This window comes from Ammospiza nelsoni, chromosome Z (assembly GCF_027579445.1).
Source record: "Ammospiza nelsoni isolate bAmmNel1 chromosome Z, bAmmNel1.pri, whole genome shotgun sequence".
Lineage (NCBI taxonomy): Eukaryota > Metazoa > Chordata > Aves > Passeriformes > Passerellidae > Ammospiza > Ammospiza nelsoni.
This window is the reverse complement of record NC_080669.1, coordinates 26,532,986-26,557,335: the sequence shown is the minus strand read 5'-3', so window position 1 is coordinate 26,557,335 and position 24,350 is coordinate 26,532,986. Positions and strand designations below refer to the sequence as shown.

Genomic DNA, 24,350 nt, shown 5'->3' with positions numbered 1-24,350 from the left:
AAATAAAGGACCTATTTATTCCAAGTGATATATAGAACAAAAGAATGATGAGTGTGAACTGCAGATCAAGTATAATACTACTAGTATGAGCTCAGGAAAGACTGAAAATTACTAGAAAACTTTCCCCTTGTGAAGGAGAAAATAAATCTCTAAATGCAGTTGACAGTTTATACCTGTGATGTATGATGGGATCACATTCCATTTGATTTGTTTAAAATTCATATCGGTATAAGTGATTACTATACAGTATTTGTAAATTCTCTGCAACCATTATCCTAGATAATTTTATATTTGGTGAAATAAATCACTAATATAATAAATTCTTTACCTTAAAAATAAAAATAACTTTTAAAAGTATTATTAATAATGAAGTAGTCCTTATTATTTCTATTGCTTTTTTTTTAATCATTTTGTGCAATAGTACAGTAGAATGATGGAAACGTTTTAAACTATGGACCCAAAATTTACAAGGCTTAACAGCTTATATGCAGTTTTATAGCACAATGATTTTCACACGAGTTTGTCTGATCTCCAATTCTGCAGTATCATGAGGACGTATTTAATAAGTGAATATAATACCCCTTATGTGATTATCACAGACAGAAAGACAGCAGCTACACTACCTTCTTAGTACTTTTATTGCACTTTTTCAACAAAATGATTTATCACACTGCTATCTTTATAGAGAAATATATATAAAAAAGACCAGACTAGTAGAAGGATTTTATAAGCTGTTATATGTTGGCTTGTTGGTTATTTTTATGTCCTAGTTAGTGAAGTATTAAGTGCTGTATGATTTTTATATGTCCTTTAAAACAAATGAGGGCTTCTCAGATGATTGAATAAATGGAGTAAGAAATCTTTCAACCAGTAAATTAATTATTTAGCTAAAAGTGAAAGGCGGTTGACCAGCTACAGAAAAATTATGATGGTAAAAGGTAAAACATGATTTCTTTTGGAAAGAATTTATATTCAAAGGAAAATCTACAAAACAAGGAAATCTACATCTTCTTGTTAAAAATTATATGATCAGAAAAAGTAAAAATAAATAACTCTATGCAACTGTTATTTCCCTTTTGTAAATCATTGCTCATTCTCCACAATGCTGGAAATTCAGATTGCATTTTCAGTCTTAAAACAACTGGGTAAAAGTAAAACACGCACATTAGTATAGGGATTTTAACATATGCTGGATGCTGCTGTCTAGCTGACTTGGCAGCTTTTGCAGAACAGCTTTCTTCTCTAACTCCAGTACTTCCACCACCATGCTTCCTGCTGCTGGATCTAGACAAACTACTGAGCCACAGTCCTTTGACTGAAGTATACAAATAATTTAAAGGTTTGGTGTGACAGGTATATTTAGCATCATAACATTAAAATATACATTGCTCTTCCGGAAGGTTTCTTTACAGAAATTATATAATACCAAAGAAGTATTGGCTTTGGTAAATATGACACCCAGGCCACATTGTTGAGCTATCACAAAATCAGTGAACAGCTATAAAAAAACAGGTTTTGTATTAACAAATACATTGACATTGTTATGATCTTTTGCCAATTTTTTCACATGTATTTTAAATGTATCAGACTATCAATTAAGCTTTTGCATCCTGTAGGATGTTTTTCAGTTACTAATTGTTTCTTTTACAAATGTTATCCTAAGGAAAATTTAAGATAAATCCATCCAGGAACAGTATAGCCTGGCAGAAAGACAACCCTTAACACCTTGCTAGACAGAGAGTTGAATAATCTTAATTTCATGTAAAAAAATCATATCTTTTCATGTTACTAAAATACTGATGCAGTGCTTCTTCCCTGTCTCTGTGCTTCATTTCTTCCTGAGCTGTTTCTTCAACTGTCTTGCTATTAGCAAAAGGTTAGAGATGCTTTATTTCTGCCTGGTGTTGCAGGGATGTGATGCATGAACGTGATTAGAACTGGACCAACAAAACTAATTTTTTTCATGGTTTTAATACCAGAAACATTTTGAGTACAAGTAAACATAAATGTGAAGTATGTTAACAGACTTCATTATTTTCTGTCATCTGTAATCTTAAATGTGTTTTATTGTACAATTTTCAGGCCACTGAAGTTTGGAAATATACACCCATGTGCCCAGTAAGATCCTAAGCTGATTTAAGTCAGCAAAAGTATATGACTGTGGAACAAAGATGTCGACTTTGATGTGGATGCAGGCAAAAAAGAGACTATCAATTTTTAAAGAACTTACCCACTAAAGCATGAAAATGAATGTAAGATAATCTCAAGGACTTGCATAGTTGAACATCTAATATATATATACTTCTAACTTCATTAAAGTAGTTTAAAAAAAAGAAAAGAAAATCCTTTCAAGACCATTCAGTGCAGTGTTAGTTTAACTGCAAGAGTTTAGAATAGTTATCTTATGGATACTTTTCCTGACCTATCAGGAAAAAAAAAGTGATGAAACTATTAGGGTGGTTTTGTACAAATCATGTTTGAAATAGAGAATATGTAATGCTGAAATGCAATACAAAGATAAAGTCTCCTGTTAATTTTTATCAACTAAATAAGTTTCAAGGAAAAAGGAAAGCACATTATCCTTCTTTTTAAGAGTAATTTTAAAAAAGTAGATTCTTATTAAACAAGTACTATGCTTTATAGATAAATATCCCTATAAAGTTTCCAATTTTTAAACAAGGAGGATATAAAATTTCACAGACAGTAAAAAATACAAAAATAAGATGAAAATAAGAGAACCATAGAATCATGTAATGGTTTGGGTTGGAAGGGACATTTAAGATCATCTAGTTCCAAACCCACTGCCACAGACAGGGCAACTTCCACTAGACCAGGTTGTGGTCAAAATTCCACCCTGCCTGGTATTGATCAACTCAACATGGGGAGTGCACAACCACTATGGACAACCTGTTCAATGCCTCACCACCCTCACAGCAAAAAATCCTAATATCGAATCCAAACCTACTCTCATTCAGTTTAAAGCCATTCCCCCTTGTCCTGCCACCATGTGCCTTTGTAAAAGGCTCTCCAGGCTCTACTGCAGGTCTCCTTTAGGTCTGAAAGGTGCCATGGGCTTCCCCCAGAGCCTCCTCTTCTCCAGGCATGTTCACATTGTATGCAGCTATGCACAAAAAGAAGGGAATTATAACAATTTCTGTGTAAATCTGTTATGACACAAATACGTGTATGGGAAAGATGATTGCCTATAACTGTTGTGCATGTATTTTAAAAATCACTACAAAGCTCAATTTTTCAAACAGTAGCTGTACTTTTCAAACTATTTTACTCAAAGTTAGGCTCCTGTCTCTACACTTAAATTGACTTTGATTTGAACAGAAAACTCAGTGATGACGAAAACCAGCCAAAACAGTCAAAGTTCAACATCTCTGATAGTACCCACAGATAAATTAATATCCTTATCTCTGTATCTTGGTCTGGAAAACCCAGCGTTAGACCATTAGCCAAAAAGAACAGAAAAAAAATTAAGAAAGAAACAACTAGAGGGAAATTAAAGACTTTGCAGTTGGAATAAAGCCACAATGACAAGATTTTCCCTGGGTATTCTATCCAATACCCTAATAGCCCATGGTGTTGTATGGGAGAGAGACGGAAGCAAGATTATTTGGGTACAGCTTACCAGCACCGTCTCCACTGACACTGTGGGACCCTTGATAAACTGAGTGAGGATTTCATACAACTTTTTAATATATTCACGAAGAATATATGCTTTCTGCTTATTAACTACTAAATAGGTGATTCAGAAATTCCACAGACTCCCTGTTCATCACTAAAAAATATGTGGCAGAATATCCTGAATTTTAGTAACAGTTACCTCTCATATTCCAAAAATGCTTGTCAGAAAAAGAATGCAGAGGTATAAAATTAATTCTGAAGAATTACACCAGTTTCTCTTTTAAGTGGCTAAAACAACTTCTAAACTACACTTAGAGCACTTAATAATTGTAAATTAACATTTTTTGAGATGCAGAAATTTACATCCGTTCTGTATTTCTCCATCCTTCAAAAGGAATCCTAGCCCTTAGAGGGCCATCATTCAAGTAAAATCACATGTAGCTTGTTAACCTCAACACCAGCAATTGTCACTCTTATCTCTGTCCTCCACACAATGTAGTTTAATTAACTGTTATTAGTTTTTACTTTGTAATGTGACTTCATTATTTAATTACCTAATTGCTTAGTAAATTTATTTTAAAAATTAGAATATGTTTAATAAAACCAAGTCCATTAATGTGATACAATTTAAAATGACCAATTACACACAATTCAAAAATCAACTGTTGACTTACATAATTTCTCAATGTCATTAAAATCTCTACATCCAGATACACAAGGCTAGAACAAAAACATTTCACATTGCAAAGTAAGGTTTAGTCTGCCATTGTATTTCATTGAGAATTGGAAAAACAAAAATAAATCAACAACACAACGCTTAATAAACATCCATGTATCAGAATGTATTTAATATAAGGGCGTCTTCTTCCATACAACTGGCTACAGGACAAGAGGACATGGCCTCAAGCTGTGCCAGGGGACGTTCAGGTTGGATATCAGGAAAAATTTCTTCAATGAAAGGAACGCATTAGAACTTTATATTCATCAATACAATGACAACTGGTAATGTCTTTGTATATGCTCTCAGAACATGAAAATCAACAGTATCTATATTGCTTAAGTTTTGAATCTATTTGTACAATAATTTATGAGCAAGAATATCTGTTGTACACAACGGAAAAAAATTGTTTCTCCTTTATCCTTCAAGAAGCAAAGTCTTTGAGAAAGCTTTTGGTTCTACATTGCTGAACTAGAGTCTTCACAAGAGCAACTAGAATGGCTAAAGATATTACACACAAAAAAGCCAAGGTAGTAGTTAAATGACCTCAAGATTCAGAAAAAGTTAGTGAAAATTTTCTAGAAAAGATGATGTATTGTAGGAACCATTTATGACTAGTCTGTATGGTGAGCATTTAATCTCTGCTTCTGAGGCAGTTAAGAACAAGCAAGACAAATCTCTGTAAGAGATACTCTAGATATATTTGAAGCTGCTCAAGTCCCTTCCAATAGGATCTACATTCAAATGTTTGTCTTCAAACATTTTTATATTGTCTCTTCACAAAGCTTCAACTACTTCTAGCATCTTCATTGCAATTGCCAGGGCCTGGCCGGCAGACAGAGACACCCATGCAGAAAAAAACAAATCTCTCTAAAATGTCACCCTACACTCCTTGGTGCAAGACTGCTGTGTTTCAGATTGTGACAGCTAAGGACTCTGAATTCATCATGAAGCAGGAATCTCTCCTCTACACCTCTTCATCTTTGGCACTGGGGGGTGCTCTTTTTTTTTCTTTTCTTTTCTTTTCTTTTCTTTTCTTTTCTTTTCTTTTCTTTTCTTTTCTTTTCTTTTCTTTTCTTTTCTTTTCTTTTCTTTTCTTTTCTTTTCTTTTCTTTTCTTTTCTTTTCTTTTCTTTTCTTTTCTTTTCTTTTCTTTTCTTTTCTTTCCTTTCCTTTCCTTTCCTTTCCTTTCCTTTCCTTTCCTTTCCTTTCCTTTTCTATACACTGTGTGGTCTGTTATAAACCTTCATTAGTTTGGACTTCTTGAAGAAATGTCTGGTTCAATCAACATCCTGTCTTTTATATTAACACAAGATTTTATTTATTCTTTATTTCCACTTTCTAAAAATACCTATTACATCACCCACAAAGAATTGTGAGGATATCTCCAAAAACACCCAAATGCCATTACTATCATTACCAGTGAGAATATGATGGCTGGGATACCAGCATGATTTGTTTTTCCACATTCATTTGAATTAGTATGAAAGGATTTGAAAGCTCTAAAATTTCATATGTAGCCTTGTAACATTTTTTTTCCCTGGGATTTATATATCAGCAATATAAGTTTTATGTTCCTGTAGGAAGACTGTGTAAATTCCTTGTTTCACAGTCCAACTGCAATGCAAATCCATGAAGATATTCCAAGTTCACAAAAAAATGTAAGATAGGTTATAGAGTCTGACCTGTGCTGCAGTCTTGGAAGAACTGCTAGCAGCAACAGTGAGCTTTTCTGTCTACCTTGTTTTATGTATGGACTGCCATCTAGAAGACCTTAGGAAGTCAAAGATAGGTTTGACTGTCTTCTGCAAGACAAAAATCTTACCAGTATGTAAGCATATAAACTTCTTAAGATCCATATCCCACATTCAGAAATTTGCTATTGCACAACTAACACACCACCCGTAACTTTGCAAGAACATTACCTATCACCATTTTTCAGAGAGCATATGATGTTGTACTCTTTGTTGATTGAGATGTCTCTTTTTTCAAATACAGTAATTTTTCAGCAGAGGCTTTTATACTCTAAAAACACTTTTACTGTGTTGGTCATAAAGCAGTATATTTGTTATTATCATACTTGCAGTAAACAATTATCTAATTTACTCTACCAGTGAACTTATCTGCAGATCATATTCAGTGATTGTTTCATTCCCCTTATTTTTGGTTTACTGCCATCAGAATAAGTTTACAGAAAATAAATCTTCTTCTACCCATTCCCTCTTCCAATACCAGCAAACACTACAGCAAAAAATAGAAATAGAATGATGTTTAGCTACAAAACATGAATACATATTTCTTTTTAGGCCTTTCCTTATCACAACTATCATGCAAGCAGGCTGGCTTATATTAACCAGGAGATTTTTTTTCTGCAGTTATGAAAATACAAAAAAAAAAAAGAAAGAAACATAAAATATCAATTTCATGCAGCAACTTATACTTCTGTCAATCTTTAAATAATTGCTCTGTATTTGCTTATTTTGCATCCAGAAAAAAAAATCAATAAAAATATTTTAATTTCCAGTTTCTTCTTATAATTAACTTCATTTTTCAACATTAGATGTTAGGATCTCCATTCTCAGGAAGCTTGACCAAATTTAAACCAAGTCACTTTCAATTCAAAGTATTTGTCCTAAGATACCTAACGACACACCTAGCAAAACATCCCTCTCTGTTGTCACTCTGAAACTGATATTATAATACAAATACACAAATACCTGGCAGAGACACTGCATAAAAAATGATAGAGTAATACATACTCCCTTTTTATTTCAGTTTAAATTAAGACATTTTCTATTTCCTTTTTTTTTTCAAGTAATGAAGGCAAGAATGAAATTGAAATCTTATTAACAGATTTTATTATTGCAAAATATTAATTTTTCACTTTGGGCTAAAATATTTGACACTGAATGAGTAAAAGCATCCAGCCCAGCTGTGAAGGACAGCTAACTTCACCTTCATTTTGCCATCCTTTTCTTCTTCTAAGATGAAAAACATTAATGTTGCAATGACCAATGACTGTTCTACACTATAACAGGATCTATCCTGAGAAAGCCAAATTAAATAAGGGCTCTTCCAACTTATGATCTCATTAAAATGCTTGCTGGCAACAATTGTTAGAGTTGGACCTGTTACACAATACCACAGTCAGCATAGAACAAACATCTTGGGGCACCTGATTTTCCCCAGACAATAGCAGTCTTTCCAGTTAATTTATTTATTTTGTAGCTATAAAGATTTTTGTATTACTTCAAGTCATAAACAATTTGTTAAGCTACATACTATATATTGATACATATTATTAATATTATTATTAACAGAAACACTATTTTCTGAATTTTTCATTTAAATCCCCTCAGAGAAAGAAAGGAAAAACTGAAGTACACAATCAAATTAGTCAAATCGCAGTAATATTACATGCAAGTGAATAAAAGGCTTTAACATCCACATACTTACTTGTGACCCATTTCATGGGCAATTGTAAAAGCCAGATTCAGACCATTGTCCTCTGCAATAATACATTTTCGTTTTTCACTGCACATTCCACTCAGGTATGCTATACCTAGGAAACACAACCACCACAGTCAATTATTTTGTTTTATTACTAATTTTATATATTACAGCTTAATTAGACCCAAACAAGACTGAAACCTTGTTGTGGTCAGAACCATCCAAGTATATAAACAGGTACCTGACAAAGGTTTACTTACTCAATTTGCAGCCAGTGGTAATATTACCTCACAGTAATGATTACATGGACTGCAATGTACAGAAAATGCATCCTTTAAAAGCATTGCTTGGTACCTTAATGAGATATGATAGAACATGTGTATGAATGTCAATAAGGCTGTAAAGGAAAATAAATGTCTACAGCAATAGGACACAAGTTTGAACAAGTATTTCCTTTGACAGAAGAATCAAGTGCACAGAGTTGTCCCTCTACATTTATCACTACTAATTATTCATAAAGCATTCAGCATGTTAGTGGTTTTAAAAACATTTAGAAGAGTCAGATGTCCCAGAAGAGTTCATAGGAGACTGCAGCCTGTCAAACATATTAAGTGTAGAAGCTATAATGCCTTTACTACATAATACCTTAGTTTTCAAAAAACGCATTGAAGCCTTAATGGTAGGGGTTTGAGTTCAAGCTCAGCTTCTTAAAAGTAGAGTGTCTGTAACTGTAAAAGCTTGAGGAACATGAAACTTAATTTGAGTAATGGTAAATTTTTCAGACCACAAACACATTTAGTGGGGATGATTGTCGTCGTTCCTTGTTTGAAAATCTGGAGTAAGCAATCAAAACACTGTTTCAAGCATTTGGCCTTCTTCCCAGGAACTTCTTTTCAATGGAATGGTGCCCTCCAGTTCAGCATGTTTGCTGGATTATTTGCATGTAAAGGTCAAGTTTGAAATGTTTGACAGTATTTGAAATTCAGTCATAATTATCATTCCAATTTAATAAGATAAGCCTTTCTTCTTACAGTCCAAATATCTGTCAGTCTGTGAGCACAACACTTCACCCACAAGTAGTAGTAAGCCCATCACTATTCTGCCAACTCTTGAGTATCACCCTCAAAAGAACTGGCTGAAAGCTTTTGGACACAGAACTTTTGACAAAAAATGGTGTCCAGGACTGAACAAAACAATGACAAATAAAATTTGAATAAGGCAGAGTATTTAGACTTCTACTATTTGTTTCCAAAATAGGGAATAGCCATCTGGGATACGAAAGAAAAAGCACAATCTCATCAGGAAAAAAAAAATGTAGGCTTTCAAATGAGACCTCATGCTAAACATAGGTATCACTCATACTAACTTCAATAAAAAACAGAGAAGAAATGCTCTGAAATGCAATGTTTTATTTCAAAAACGTTTTGTTGCAATGACTGAACTATAAGCAAGAATATTTCTAAAATTTTGTGCCTTGTAGTTCCACAAATATATGCATCCTCTTTTACAATTTGATCACCAAACTGAAAAAGACAGAAAGACTTTTAATGCTGGAGCTTGAAGTAGTACAGCTGGTAACAGTACCAGAAGAAGCAATCAGGGTCCTGATTTTAGCCATCATCAGTGAACTTAAAAATTGGTCCAATAAAATAGAAAAATCACTCTTGCCATAGACAAAACCCAGTACTGCATTTTGAAGTACTGGGAGTGATCGTTTATTATAAGGCAAAACATTTAGAAATACTTTTCTTGCTCGTTTTGGCTGTGATAGAGTTAATTACACAGTAGCTGGTAAGGACCTATGTTTTGGGTTTGTGTTAGAAAAGCGAGGTAACACAGGGAGGTGCTACTTGTTGCTGAGCAGTGGTTACACAGATTGAAGGCCTCTCCTCCTCCTCCTCCTCGCACCACTTGGGCAGACACTGGCAGAGGGCACAGGCCGCACAGATGGCCCCAGCTGAGCAGGATATCCCACACCCTGTAGGGCTGTGCTCAGCAAAAAGAGGAGGCAGGAGGCTGCCAAGGGGCTGAGGCTCAGGGACTGTCCAGCCTTCAGCTGGTTGGTGGTAAGCAGTTGTTTTCAGCAGCATCATCTTGCTTGGCATTTACCTATCTCTGTTATTTTCCTTCTCATTATTGCTATCATTCTTACTGTTATTTTTATTCCAATTAGGAAACTATTTTTATCTGAACCCATTGCTTTTTTCACTCTTACCTTGCAATTCTTTTTTCCCATTTCAGTGCGTGGGGAAAGAGCAAGCAGCTCTGTGGTGTTTAGTTGCCATCTGGAGCTCAGTCATGACAGTGTTGATGGCTACTCTCAGTTGGATAAAACTTAATTGCTGGGATCTACAGAAAGAGAATTCCCAAACCTCCCTCTTCCTGATGATGCTCAGTACTAACCAAAAACTGTAGGATAATCTCTACCTTTCTCAAGGGAAAAGGAATCCCCTAACCTTCTTCTAACCTCTAAAATGAAAAAACAAACAAACAAAAAACCACACTAAAAAAAACCAAAACCAAACCATCAAGTATCAATGTCATGCAGCAATTTATACTTGTGCCCCTCTAAAATGGCAGCTTTTCCCTCTCAACCTCTAAACTGGCAGGTTTTCCATCCAACATGAGTACTACCAGTTGCTGTCCACTATTCTGACTGCCCCCTCCATTTACTCGCAAAGAATTACAAATGTTTCCATTTCATACCTATTCTGCAAAAGAAATAGTCAGCATTATTAAGAATTTTCAATAATACTCATATATTGATCATATAATATTCATAATAATACTCAAGTAATGCTCATATTCTCACATAGAACCAAAAATGTTTTCATACTTGGAATTCTTTGAAGAAAATTGATTATGTTTGAACTTTATAAGTTTGGCAGATAAAACATAAGATGTAAATTTCATTGAGATTAAATTAGTTTGCTGATTCTAGAAATGTCTGAAAGCATCAAAAGCAATTAATACTTTATGACTTCTCCCCTATTAACTAAATTCAACCGCCTATGTGCAAGCCAGATTCAATAGCAACTGCTGAGTGTATATCAGTCAACTACCAGCTGTGAACTAGTTTCATGTCTTGTTTTTGCTTATGAATTTCACATGTAGTGAAAAAGAAACTGACTTCAGTAAGCAGCTGCTCTTGCTTAGTTGTCTACGTATTAGGTAAGAGACCAAATTTTTTATAATATATTTATGTTGAGTGAAGCTTCCTGAGGTTTATTAACACAGCTGGAACTGCTCCAAGGTTAAATCCACACTTAAAAAAAAAAAACAACCCAAAACAATAAAAGGTCAATGAACAATTGCTCCCTTGTTATGATTAAGATATTCCTAGTGAAACCCATTAGCCTCAACACACTGTTTCAAATTAAAACACTTAGTATCTGGAAAGTATTAGCTAGAAATCAGTAACTTTATCTCACTGACAATATAGGGGAGGATCTGATTATTTATCTATAAAAAGCTATGGTTTGAAACCAAAAAAAAAAAAACTTGATTGAATACATGAATCAAATGTAATACATTCAAATTACTTCTCTCTGTGGATAACTTTTCCTCAAGTTAATTCAGAAGAAAATACATGTCACATCAATTAGAAGAGTAAAGCTGTAGCTTTGTGCCTGAGAAGAAGCACATAGGGACTACATTTTCTTATCAAACACGTAAATATCCAAATGAAATAAATGCTGCTTCAAAAAAGTGGAACTTTTCCCCAAGTCATAGCAGTAGTTTATAACTCCTGTTATTAGTGCTACCCTTAGATGCCAGTGTTTCATTCTACAAACTATGACAAATTTTCTTGTTTGTTAATGAACATATTCATCAAATCACCAACCTACTTATTCTTTGAAATTAGGTGCATATCTACACCACTTCTGTTGAAAAGTGCTAATTCATCTGACAGGGATGTTACACTTAACACGTCACCAGCTAAAGTATCTGAACAAGTCTGTTAGCTTTACCTATTCATTCAGGGCCAGCTGCCTGTAACATAAATCCCCTACCTATGTTAAAAAGGCAATTGTCAGCATTGCCCCCACGAACAAAAACTCCATAGTAAACAAACCCCAAAGAGAATCACAGCAAGAGACAAGCAGTCAACCTTACAAACACTGTCTTCCTTACAGTGACCACAAACCATGTAGGTATGACTGCAATACTGCATTCTAAAAGGCTAGAAAATGGTTCTTTTCCTTTTACAGTGAGCACTGTAAAAACAGAGTTAATATTCTGGAACTCTAACCACCCAAATTACTTACTCATCCGACTTACATTTCTTTTCCTCTGAACTTCCTTGGTTTCACAAGATATTAAAGATTTTTTTGTTATGGTATTAGCTATGCATTTATTCAGAACTTCCAACAGCATGATCTTCATTTGAATTATCAGTGGTGCACAAAACTCACAAGCCACTACAACAGAAGCATAATTTAAAGTCCAAGTACCTCTGGCTTTTGATTCACAAATAAATATTTCACAGTAAAATATTTAAAATATATTTTAAATGAACTGGAAAATCAATGGGCTTTTAAGCATAAAAATCATTATTTAACTGCACTTGATTACTAATCTAACAAATTATTTTTTTTAGCAGACCTGCTAAAAAAGCAGACCTTTTTTAAAAAAAGCAGGAAAAAAAAGTTTTCCACCAAGAGGACACTTCAAAGTCTAATTAGCACAAGCTGTTCTGAAGAGAGTCACAGATGATTTCCAGGAAAAACAAGTTTTGTCAGTTGTCTGTGAATCAGCAGCTCTTAACCATACCAGTAATCAAAACAAGACAGTTAACAACCAGAATTCTCAAATACAAAATCCAAAGCCCAGGAACATTTATTTTTGTCTTTTTAAGTGAGCGATATAACAGCGAGGGCAAGTATATATACTCATGTGTGTGGGGTATCTTCACAAACACACATCACAGCAAGACATCAGAAAAAATAATGGGATACAATCAAATCAGCTTCTGTTGCATTATTCCCAAATGCAATTTAATTTTTATTCACGTCTTTTGTTATTTTATGACTTATGTACATCTTAGAAGATCCATGCTTTCAGCAGAACATCAATAACTACACTAATTTATGTGTACTAATAAGTGTGTGATTTTATGTTTCAGAATAGACTATTAAGCTTACTCCTACACCTTGAAAGAAACTGCTGCACTTTAATCCTTAATTTCCCCTGAGAAGGGGAAAAGACTAAAAATGGAGAGTATGCATGCATGCCATAATTGCAAAACTAAATTCTGAATGTGTATTTACACAGTTTTAGGTTTTTAGTTCTTGCAACATCTGAAGGGTCCACAGGCCTCCAAGATACTGTTAGAGGGATGGGATGGCAAAAGTGCTGAAAGATACTAATTTTCTTTTAACGTGCTGCGCACATGAAAACATTTCTGCCAAGATGAATACACAGAGGACAAAATAAGTAAATTTTCCCCACTGCCCATTCCTGGCCTTTGCTGACAAGGGACATAGGGATGCCCTGAGCTAAAGGCTGGCTGCATTGGTACAGCCAACTTTTACAGCCAGCAAAGTACTTATTCTCTGAATTTGGGTATTCTTCTTACATGCATCTACCTGGGTCTATAACTTGTCATGGCAAATAACTCCAGAGTGTAGTTGCCTACAACAGTACATATGTCTCCTTTTATGAAGACTGCAGAGAGGGTGCTCTAATTCAAATACAAAGCTCTATTCATCTATTAAAAGTAATTTATGCCCTTCTACATCTCTATCAGCAACTGCAGTGATCAACTGAGAAGATCTAGTGAATTTAGCAACTCCTCTGGCAGAGGCCATTTACGCGTATTTGATATCTTATGTCCCACTGCATACCTTACTTACTCTTGTACTACTAAAGTCTTTCTGACAAAAGTGGTTATAGTTAAAATGACTATTTTACCATGGGATAATAGAAGACCAACATAATGATTTTTCTGTGGTTTTCTACTTTTTCCTGCTCAGTCCTAACATTCAGTTTACTCAGCTGATCATGAGGACCAATGGTATCCTGGGCACACTGGGAAGAGCATTGCCAGCAGGCTGAGTGAGGTAATCCTGCCCTCCACTCAGCTCGAGTGAGGCCACACCTGAGTGCCATGTGCAGTTCTGAGCCCAAGACAAAGAGCCACTGCAGAGGGTCCAGTGGAGGAAACAGAGGTGATCTGTGATCTGGAGCACCTCTCTTCTGAGGAGAGACTGCAGGAGCTGGGCCTGTTCAGTCCAGAGAAGAGAAAACTGAGAGGGGATCTTACTAGTGAATATAAATATGCCAAAGGCAGGCACCAAGAGAATGGTGCCAGACTCTTTTCCATGGTGCCCATGACAGGACAAGTAGCAATGGCCATAACCAAAACACAAGAAATTCCACTTCAACATGAGAAAAAAATTCTTTACATTGAGGAAGTCAGAGCACAGGAACAGGCTGCCCAGGGAGGTCATGGAGTCTCTCTCTTGCAAGACATTCAAACCCACCTGGACATTTCTTTTTTTCACCAGCTCTAGGTGAACTTGCTTTTGCAGGGGGATTGGACTGGATGATCTCCAGAAGTCCATTGCAACCCTAACAATTCTGAAATTTTCAGAGAACCGGCCCTTACCATTCTCTGATCTCTTTCCTCAGTGGCAGCAATGCCCATGACTTCACACATATACAGGCTGAAGACTAGTACTTTTCTTAATATGCATTACCTTGTCTATACTTCATCTTCTTTTTCACTCCCTTTTCAGTATCTTGATGCCTGTAAACAATTCTTTTTGTCAGTTTTTTTTACTGAACTATCCAGAATGCTTCAAACCATATGAAAGCATATGCAGGCTACTACTTCCAAACAGTTTATGAAGCAAGGCATCTCTGAACTCAAGGATATTTTCTTCTAGTGTAAAAACTGACAAGTAATTCCCAAGTCATCTTTTTTTTTTAATGTATAAGCCACATATAAGAATTTCTTAAAAATTTAAAGGAAAATATTTAACGCCATAACACACTGTCACTGAGTACAGTCAGTATACTTTTAAAATATTTTAATTACCCCCCCCTTTTTTTTTTAAAGGCAACATCATCAAGTGGAAAACTTGTCCATGAAAGTATGCATGAACAGGAAAAGACACAGATGGAAAAGAAAACTGCATAGCGTTAAAAGAAAAGCTGAAAGTCATAAATTTGAGAAAGTCACAACTTCCTTATCTCCTTGTTTCACCTTCTTTCTGTAATCTAGAAAGAGAAAAAAACCCAACTTGAAAAGATTAATATAATTAGTATTAAAGAGGTCCTAAATGATTCTACTCAGAAGAAAATATGAAAAATTGGATATGAAGATTTATGCAATAAAAATTTTCTTTGCTTCATATTTTGTCATACTATGAACATGAAAGAAAAACCAACTGTAACCTTTCTAAGAAGTAACTCAATCTTCTAAGAAATTGAAACAGTTTACTTTAACTTTCTCATTGCATAATTTTCATGAGCAACTTCTCTAGGTGTTTGTTTTACATGGCATTGAAAATTAATAAGAATCTTGATCTAAATTTATAAATTAAGCATTTGGACAGAAGTAGAAATGTCTATTTTAGGACTTACACAATAAAGACTTTCAATTCCTAAAGTACCTGGGTAAATTATAAGAGTGCTGTATGAAACCTTCATGGAACTGCTGTATACAATCAAATAGGATGTGACTTTGAAGACACCCCACTTAATTTGGCAACAAAACTGAATGAGGCTCACCTAGTAAAGGGAAAGTTTGTTACTTAAAGAGCCAGCAACAGGTTGCAAGCTTAGCACAAGAACAGCTCTCACAAAACACATGCATAAATAAGTTAATCTTGAGGATATGGTTTTCACTGATGCATTGGATAGGGATGACAGATACACAGCTTACTTTGAATGATTATCACATGCCCCAGATAATGAGTTTGGGCCTGCTTCCTACCATAAAACTGTTTATGTACACCGACAAAAGCCTTTGTTACTCTGCAAAATGGTGAGATGGATGACAGTGAACACTGCAGTATACCACAGGAAGTAATTTTAACAATTCAAACTTGCTTTCTGTTTTACAACTTGTTCTACAATTACATCTTCTTTAAAGGTGGGCAATGTGACAATGTTGCTTGGCAGTCTTTCAGGCTTTCCCACACAGACCCTAAGGAAAGACTGCTATAAACGGACCACCATGACCAGGAAATACACAAATCAAATAATACACTTCCCTTTTTCTTCTTTACCTTTGTGGCTGCATGCACCACTAATCCAGACTGACACCTACACTTGTGTAGTGCTACAAGATGCACATGCTGTGAAGGCTGTATCTTATTCATTTGACCATCTCTATGCTTCTGAGCACATACATATATTCACTTTTCTTTTTCTTCTCTTTTGGTCTTTATTTAGTTTATATTTCATTTTTCTTTTTCAAACCTGTTTTTCTTGAATAAACCCGTTTATTAAACAAATAAAATTACCTTTTGATTTCTGGTCAGGAAACCCCTAAAAGAGGTGTGGTGGCAAGGGTGATGTACTTACGAAGCTGAGCAAAGAATGCAGGGAATGACTGATCACAGCTGCTGCAAAGAAAACTGAACCCAAGAGGGACTGGAGAGCTACTTTTAGATAAATGCTTATATCAGTCCAGTGGATTAACTGTTTGTGGAAATGTTTATGCCTGAGTTATTTAAAAGAGTGTAAACAGCTTCTTGAGTTAGCCAGCCCAGCAAGGGGTAAGTGCATACGTAGCTCAGCTCAAAAGAGAGTACAAAAACTGAATAACTGACAAAATGAACTTTGAACAGAGCAGTGGGCTTGAGCAGGCTTTTACACACATATTCCTTCCCAGCCCCGGGGGATGCTCAGCATCATGACAGTGAGCACATGAGGGCCAATAGTGAGAATGAGATTTGTACTGTGATCCCACAGTGCATTGCAATGGCTGCACAATGGCTTGCATTGATTTCAGTATACTGCCATATAATTTTCTGCTAAATCAAAATCCTACACAATATCAAATGTCCTCAGGTAAGTACACTTAGTTTTAAACATTAAACCCTCCTCGTGTGGAATATCTAATGGAATGTGGTCATAGAATTCTGACCCTCATGAATTCAGAATATCCACAGAGGGCACTCTTTCAAAGATAAAAGAAAAATTAATACTGTTCAATACAGCATCCATACAGAACTAGCCTTTTCTAAAACATATTCTCTTCCTTGCTGTTTTCAACTTGAGTCAAGTTCTGTTCAGTTGCTGGAAACTAATATTAGAGCATGTAGTAGCTCTTGAAACTATCAGAAAGCAAGTGGAACCACTGTGAACATCTGGAATACGTAAGTGGTTATCTTTGCTTAATAGTGCCACACAAAAACTTGATAGAGGAGGTCTTGAAAGTGAAAATTCTCTCTGAAGTTCTTTTAAGAGACAAATTATTCCTCAGATCATTTAAAAAGAAATTTCCCATGTTAAAAACAGATAACAGGAAAAAAGTATTATGAAACCCGCATTTTTCTTTCTAGAACACTTTTTTACAAATAAAACACCTGATACACGGGAGCAAATCCTTCATTCTTAAACAGCCTGATTAGTGTTGGATGATTAATATCTGGTATTTGTCCATTCAAAAATAGAAGGCACATATTTACTAGGACAAGTATTTAAAAAGAGTTAACTTAAAGAAAAAGAGAGAACAAGTTCATTTTCTAGCCCAGTATAATTGTACTTTGGAGTACAATTATAGTCCAATATTTTGGAGGCTTGTAAACTGAAGTTTCTCCCAGGATACGACTGTAAAAGGGGAAGTAGGAACGAAAGTTTCTAGTGTGAATTCAAAGGAACATAACTGTGCCAAAAAAGACAAGTGAAATTTTTGTCTAGAATATCACAGTACAGGAAATCACAGTATGAATACCTGCTACTACTAAGAAAGAGAAACAGACCTCATTTGATGAAGACAACTCTTCCTAATAAATTATTACAGCTTTTGTCTCAGATGCTTTCTTGCTGCTGCCAGTTTTTAAGTTGCCTTTTTTTTTTTAATTTAATCACTATTTAAACATATTTTTTTATAAAAATAACACACAGAAAGGCTTGGTCAATTAAAAAATATATTAAATGTCTGGAATACATGAAAACACCCCAACATTTTCTTTTAAAATATATTTTTTTAAGGCCTTATCATTTGATGTCATGGGCCCTGGCTTAAGGAAATAAGAAGCACAGCGCACAGAAACAGCATGTTGATTAAATGCCGATGTAAGTGTAAGTTTTAGAATTCCAGGGAACCATGCAGGGGCTTTAAAAGTTACCCTAGTTTCCAAGATCACTTCTGAGGCAGACTTTATTTTCCATTTGACATAATTTCTGCAACCTTAAAAGAATTGTGCTGGCCTTAAAACTTGAGCACATATGTCATTTTAAGATTTAATGTCCTCATTTATTTGTAAACAGAAACAAAAAAAAGCAGAAAATACTTATTGCATTATTATTTTAATGAAAATGCTGTATGTTTACAACTCTCTCTTATCTCTGATTCTGCCTCTGAAAAAATTTGCCTCTTCCTGTAAAAAATGTGATGATTAAATGTAGCCCTGGAACACCAGATGGTACAATTAGTTTTCAGAACTGCTTCCACTGCTGTGCTGCAGTGTGAGTTCACTTTAACATATTTCAGACCATTATGAGTCTACAAGTTGATACACTTGGGTCAAATTATATCAGCATCACAGAGTAAAATGCATACTGGAATAAATTAAGAATTATGTCACTCTGTCAAAGTAGTGAAAATATTCACCCAAGCGACTATCTCTCCTTTTGCCTTCCTGATATCTGGATTTCAGTTCTGACATTCATAAAGTGTGCAGCTGCTAAAGCTGCCCCCACATTCTGTACTCTACACACAATGCAACACCTTTGAATTCACCTCCTGTCTCATTCCATCAAATCTTTTTTTCTCCTGAATATGTTCCCCAGGCTTCTGTAATATCAATACCCCATACCAGCTTGATCTACTCAAAATATATCACTGATCTTTTTCCTGGTCTTAAAAGAAATACAGCCTTGATACCCTATTTAGCTGATTCTCCTGTAACTTATTTTTGGGTGCCTTCTTCCTGGAAGGTGGCTGGTACCAACCACTATGCAACAGACCAGTGCGAAATTGCTCACATATTTTTCACCCTATAATACATTATTTACATTTATTTTTGTTCCTGCAACAAACTAAGGAAAATGAGACTGTCTTGCTTTCTTTTGTAATTTATTTTATTATACCAATGTTATGAAAATGACCTCTGTTACAGAAATATAAAATTATTCCTTGACACAGAGGGCTTTAGCACAGTAAAACATTTCCTCATTTTCTGCAACCAGAGTCATTCCTAAAACACTTCTCATGTTTTTAGGATACACTCAACTTAGGTGATAGGAAGTGATTATTTTTCTGTTACTGAGATCACACTTAAAGAAAATAGTCAGGATTTTTGTTCCCATTTTTAATGGGGTGCTCTCTTTCATGTGAGACAAGGGGCAGCTAGTGGGATTGAAAAAGGTATTAGTCTGGTTTTTCTTTGACTTTTAGTATAATGTACTATTCTATGGCCAAAGCTTTTGCAGTTTATGCTATTTAAGATTTTTGTGTGAAACTGTACTTTGTTTCACTGAGAGATGCACTATAAGAAAGTGACTGCTCTTGGGGCTGTTTATAGCATAAAGTACTAGCATATATTCTAGAAAATATGAATTGAATAGCCAATTGTTCCTTTATAAAGAAAACAAGGACCAGATGTAGATGCATAGCTTAGTTAGTGCCTTTTGTTCAATGAGAACAAAGGAAAAGCTACCTTGAGAAGGGTCTTCCACCACATCTCTTTTTAGCTAAAATAATTTGATTTAAAATTACTATTGTTATCTGCAGATATTCAACCAGTATTTTGTCTACACTGGTATAACTAATGCTATGTTGTTTCATGCTGTACTATCACACATGATGACAGCATTTATGCTGCCCCAGTAAGAATCAGTGTTAACTGATTGATGGCACAATCTGATGAGTTTCTTCAAGTCCATGTCTCAATGCTCTTGCAAACTGTTTTCACTTCATAAATTCCTGGAGTTTGTTGGGATGATTCTCAGAAAGTTTGATTTCAATGAAAGCAAGCTGAGTAGACTGAGTGTCTACCCAGGTCATTCTTCTCCCAGGGTACCAATCATAACCCAAAATAACCTTTGCAAAGTCTGCAACATGCAAGGTAATTGAGAACTAGAATGCAGCATTAGCCTCTGCTTGAGCAATCAGAGTAAAAGGAAGACTTACTTGATGTTTTATTCAGTGTAGGGTACAATCACCCTGGTAAAAATCTTCAGTATAGACTAAAAACTTCAGTATAGACTCAAAACAAACTACAAAAACAAAACAAAACAAAACAAAACCAAAAAAATAACTAAAAAACCTTGTTGCCACTTAAATGCTACAAAAGGGAGCTACAAAACAGATTCAAACTGAAAGTCTTCCCAAAGACATTCAAGTGAAGAGAGAGACTCGGCTGTTTCCCTCTGTTCTATTCTGCTGATGTTTGTGGAGCACTTTTCCTTGTGTTTTGACAAGCTAGATGCAGTTGAATAGATCATCTGCAGTACTCTCCACAAACATGGAGCTCTTTTTGTCTCCTCCTCAGTTAAAGGACTCATGTACCACTGACTTCCAATCTCACTCTTCAAACAGATGTGGTTTTTACAATCTAACTCCATTACATTGTTTTTTTCCTCACCATTATATAGTTACAGGATGCAGAAACTGATGCATTAGTTGCAAGGAGCTACTTGCCACTCTGAAAACATTGTTCTGAAACCATTTCCACTAAAAAACACTAGGATTCCCTAGAGCACAACACTATATAAAGCTCCCTATTCATGCATTACTTTGCAAATGCTTCTTTTAAAGGGGATAAAGAAACTATACACAAGCATATCTAAGGAGAGCTGAGCACAAGACTAATATGAGCAAAATGGATGCTAGCTGGAAAACAACTATATATTTTACAACCATAGATTCTGAATCCCTTTAATTTGTAATGTGTGACAGAACATTTTATTTTTTTATTTTTTTAATTTAATTGTATGCATGATACATTAAGTAAAGAATTGTTCTTTATAAAGACTAATATAGAGTATATACTGGTATTATAGCATACAGAGTAACTTATTATTGATGCACAATTGTTTACAGCTCCAACCACATGATTTTATAATTTTCATATTAAAAAAAGCCCATAAAAGATGAGTAGTGAAGCTGTAAAATCCAGGAGACAATGAAAGATATTTTTAAGTGCTCACAGCTGCTTGGACCTGATTCAGTTTCTCAACAATTTCAGAGAATAGAGTGACACAAAACATAATTCACTCTTTAATGCATTGAGACGGTCTCTAAATCATGCATGTTTTTATCTTTTGCAATCTGATTAGCAAAAAATGGTAAATTTTCTCCTGGTGAAAAAATTGTGTAATCCTAAGTAAGCCATGCCGCCCACTTCTGTCCTCTGCTTTGTGTCTCACTGCCCATGCCCCTTGGCATGAGCATCTCTTGTGTACCATGGCAGTATTGCTCAGAGGCTTCACTCATTTTTCACTTCTGTATCTGGCACGCCTCAGGAAGGATCCCCACATGAAGTTAGAAAGCACACACTGTTCATAAGACAGACACAAATTACTGAGATAATTAGCTTGAAATTTCCTTCTCTTTTCTTTAACACATAGTAAATATCCACCACATAATACATGGGATTCCTTTGTCCTTACGTTGCAGTGCCATTTTCTGATGGACACAGGAATTTTGTCTATGGACAAAATTCTGAACTGAAGTTCCAGATTGAAATATAAATATTTTGAATCCTATTTAGTGTAATGTTAAAATTCTAACATATAGTACATCTCTCTATATTTCAAGTTCCTTTGAAAAAGGATTTTAAATATCTCAGATAAATTGAAACTAAACAGAAAACAAAATAAAATAAAAAATCATACCTAGAGATGAACCAGCATAATCTGCCGAAAATGAAAAAGTTTTAATGCATTTTCACAGAAAGAATATGATACCACAAAGGCCTATGGATAGTACTGAGGCATACTACACCACTCCTTACTCAAGAGCCAAATTCAGAGCTTGATCTAGCTGAATCCACTCGGATTTAAATATATGTTAAGAACAATGATCCCATGTTAACTAAATGAGAAAGAGCACAGCTAAATCTGAACTGGAATGTGCAACAGGAATTACATATAGGTCTAACCTAATAGTATTATTTCAATACAGGGAAAAAAATCATGTCTAACCTCAGAGATATTTCAAGACAGACACTATCTGGAAAAGTTTATTTCTTTAGTGACTGAGGAATGATTGCACCTTTAATACTATCTTAACAACCGTGCATTTACTTTTTATTTAGAACTATTATACAAATAAACAACTATTATACAAATAAATAGTACCAAAGGCAACCATCCACACCAACACTATCAACAAATACACAATTTTATCCTGCACATCAAATGAGCAACACATTTCAGCCTCAAATACCCCTTTAAATAGAACATCCAGAGGCTAATGGAAGTTCCATAAAGAATGTCATAGATTTTCTCAGCTCTATCTAACATTTAAATAGACTTCATTTTAAAGATCTGAAACTATTTGTAGACATGAAAATTAACCTTCCCATCCTCCTAAACACACTCAAAGGCCCTACTACTTCCTAAGACAGACTGTTAACACATACTTAGCAAGAAAGCAGTAAGTGACCTCTGTACTATAATCTGAAAAGCAAAACAGAAAATACCTTTTTTCTATTACTTTCAGCTCTCTAAATACATTGGTTAACTGCTTCAAAGTAAAATAACATAAAAGAAAGAAAACAAAGGAGTTGCCTGCATCAAGTCCTTGATCAATCATTTAATGAAGAAAAGACTTTTTTTTTTAAGTACTGTAAGGGTCACTAATTAAAAGCTCAGTGATTATGAAATTGCAATCAAGAGTCCATTCAGACATTCATTCTCTGTCACCCTACTGCTGTTGAGATTAATTAAGCTTTAAACACTTTAAATAAAGCACTGGAAAATGAAACAAGCTGATGTGTTGTAACCCAGTAATTTTGTGTCTGAAGTTACAACATTGCTTGAAAACAAAAGTTTGCATATCCTTACATGAAAACCTATCTCTCTGGTCTCATTGGAGTCTTGTCATATTCTGACTCAGTAAGACAAAAGGCAAGGTAAGATAGAACAAGCATCTTAAGAGTTTTGCTCTTCATTAAACATGAAGTTTAATACTTTTTTGAACTAAATTTAATATAAAAAGAATAAAGTTGAGGATTGTAACAGCAACGTCTGGATATAATGACTGAGCACATGTAGTACAGTCAGCATTCTACATTCTTGAGAAACTGCACCAAGCATGCATATTTCATTTGATGTTTTATGACATATGAGGTAAATTCTATTTACTTATTTTGCTTTGATTTTTCACATTTTTTATTGGAATTCAGAATAAATTAGACCTGTTTTGCCATACTTACAGACATGTAACTCACCAACAAAACCAAATTTTATTCTGTAGGCTGTAGAAGTCAAAATTTTCCAATTATTTTTTTAAAATCTTGTGTATTAAAGGTACTTATATACTAGATACACTGGACTATCGTATGGATATCGCTTCCTAGGGAACTTATGCATTTCTACAGAAGAAAATCAGTGTTCAGAAGTCACATGCGAATAATGAAGCTACTGAGGCATCTGCAGGTACTGACTACACATCTGAGCTACGGTGCTTTTCTTTTAGAAGAAACAGAAGTCCAGGAATTAAAATTGAGTGAGATCACTTCGTCTAGCTTTTCTATAAAAGCACTTATAAGATGCCCCTGCTCTCACTATATGAGGTGCTCCTCTCTATGTAAATATGTGAGCTACTATGATTTTGCTAGAAAAGAGAATGTTGCATGAATGCAAAACTTTATGCATTGTAAAGGTTATGTGAACCTTAAGATTAGATTAGACATTGGAAACCTCTACAGGAAATCTTCTGCAGATTAAATTGTGAGCCCAGTTCTCTGAATGTCAGCTATCTTACTGAAAAAAAATCTTTCCTTTACATAAGATACATTCTTAGAGTATCTATTGTTCAGTGGGACAAATCAATTCGAAGAGCAAAACTCAGAGCTTAAAATGCTTTTGCTGTTTTTGCAAATTTTGTCTAGCATCAAAGAGATATGTCAGAGAACATTTAAGACCTAGGAAATTTAACAGACTGCAGTTATGCCTTTGCTGGGAGAAACTTGCTGTAATTGTTTCTCATCATCCAACCTGTCATTCAACTGCCCTCCTCCCACTCTGAATTCCCCATGGCACCACGAACAGTAACAACCATAACAAAACCAAGCAAATTAATTACACTGGTGATGAATATCTGAAAAAACTGCTGGTGTACATCTCTATGTACAGGTAACCTTAGTCAATAGAATTTTAAAATGGTATATACTCATAGAACATTCAGTTACTTAAAACGT

The 24,350-nt window shown here is 34.8% G+C and overlaps 1 protein-coding gene across 1 annotated transcript in view; it reads right to left on the bottom strand.

Annotated features, from left to right (window-relative positions):
* Positions 1-24,350, bottom strand: part of ADAMTS19 (ADAM metallopeptidase with thrombospondin type 1 motif 19) — a 132,917-nt gene that overhangs the window by 54,737 nt on the left and 53,830 nt on the right. Inside the window, exon 8 of the mRNA XM_059492476.1 lies at positions 7,807-7,912. Coding sequence (XP_059348459.1) covers positions 7,807-7,912 — 106 coding nt within the window. The remainder of the gene's footprint in view (positions 1-7,806; positions 7,913-24,350) is intronic.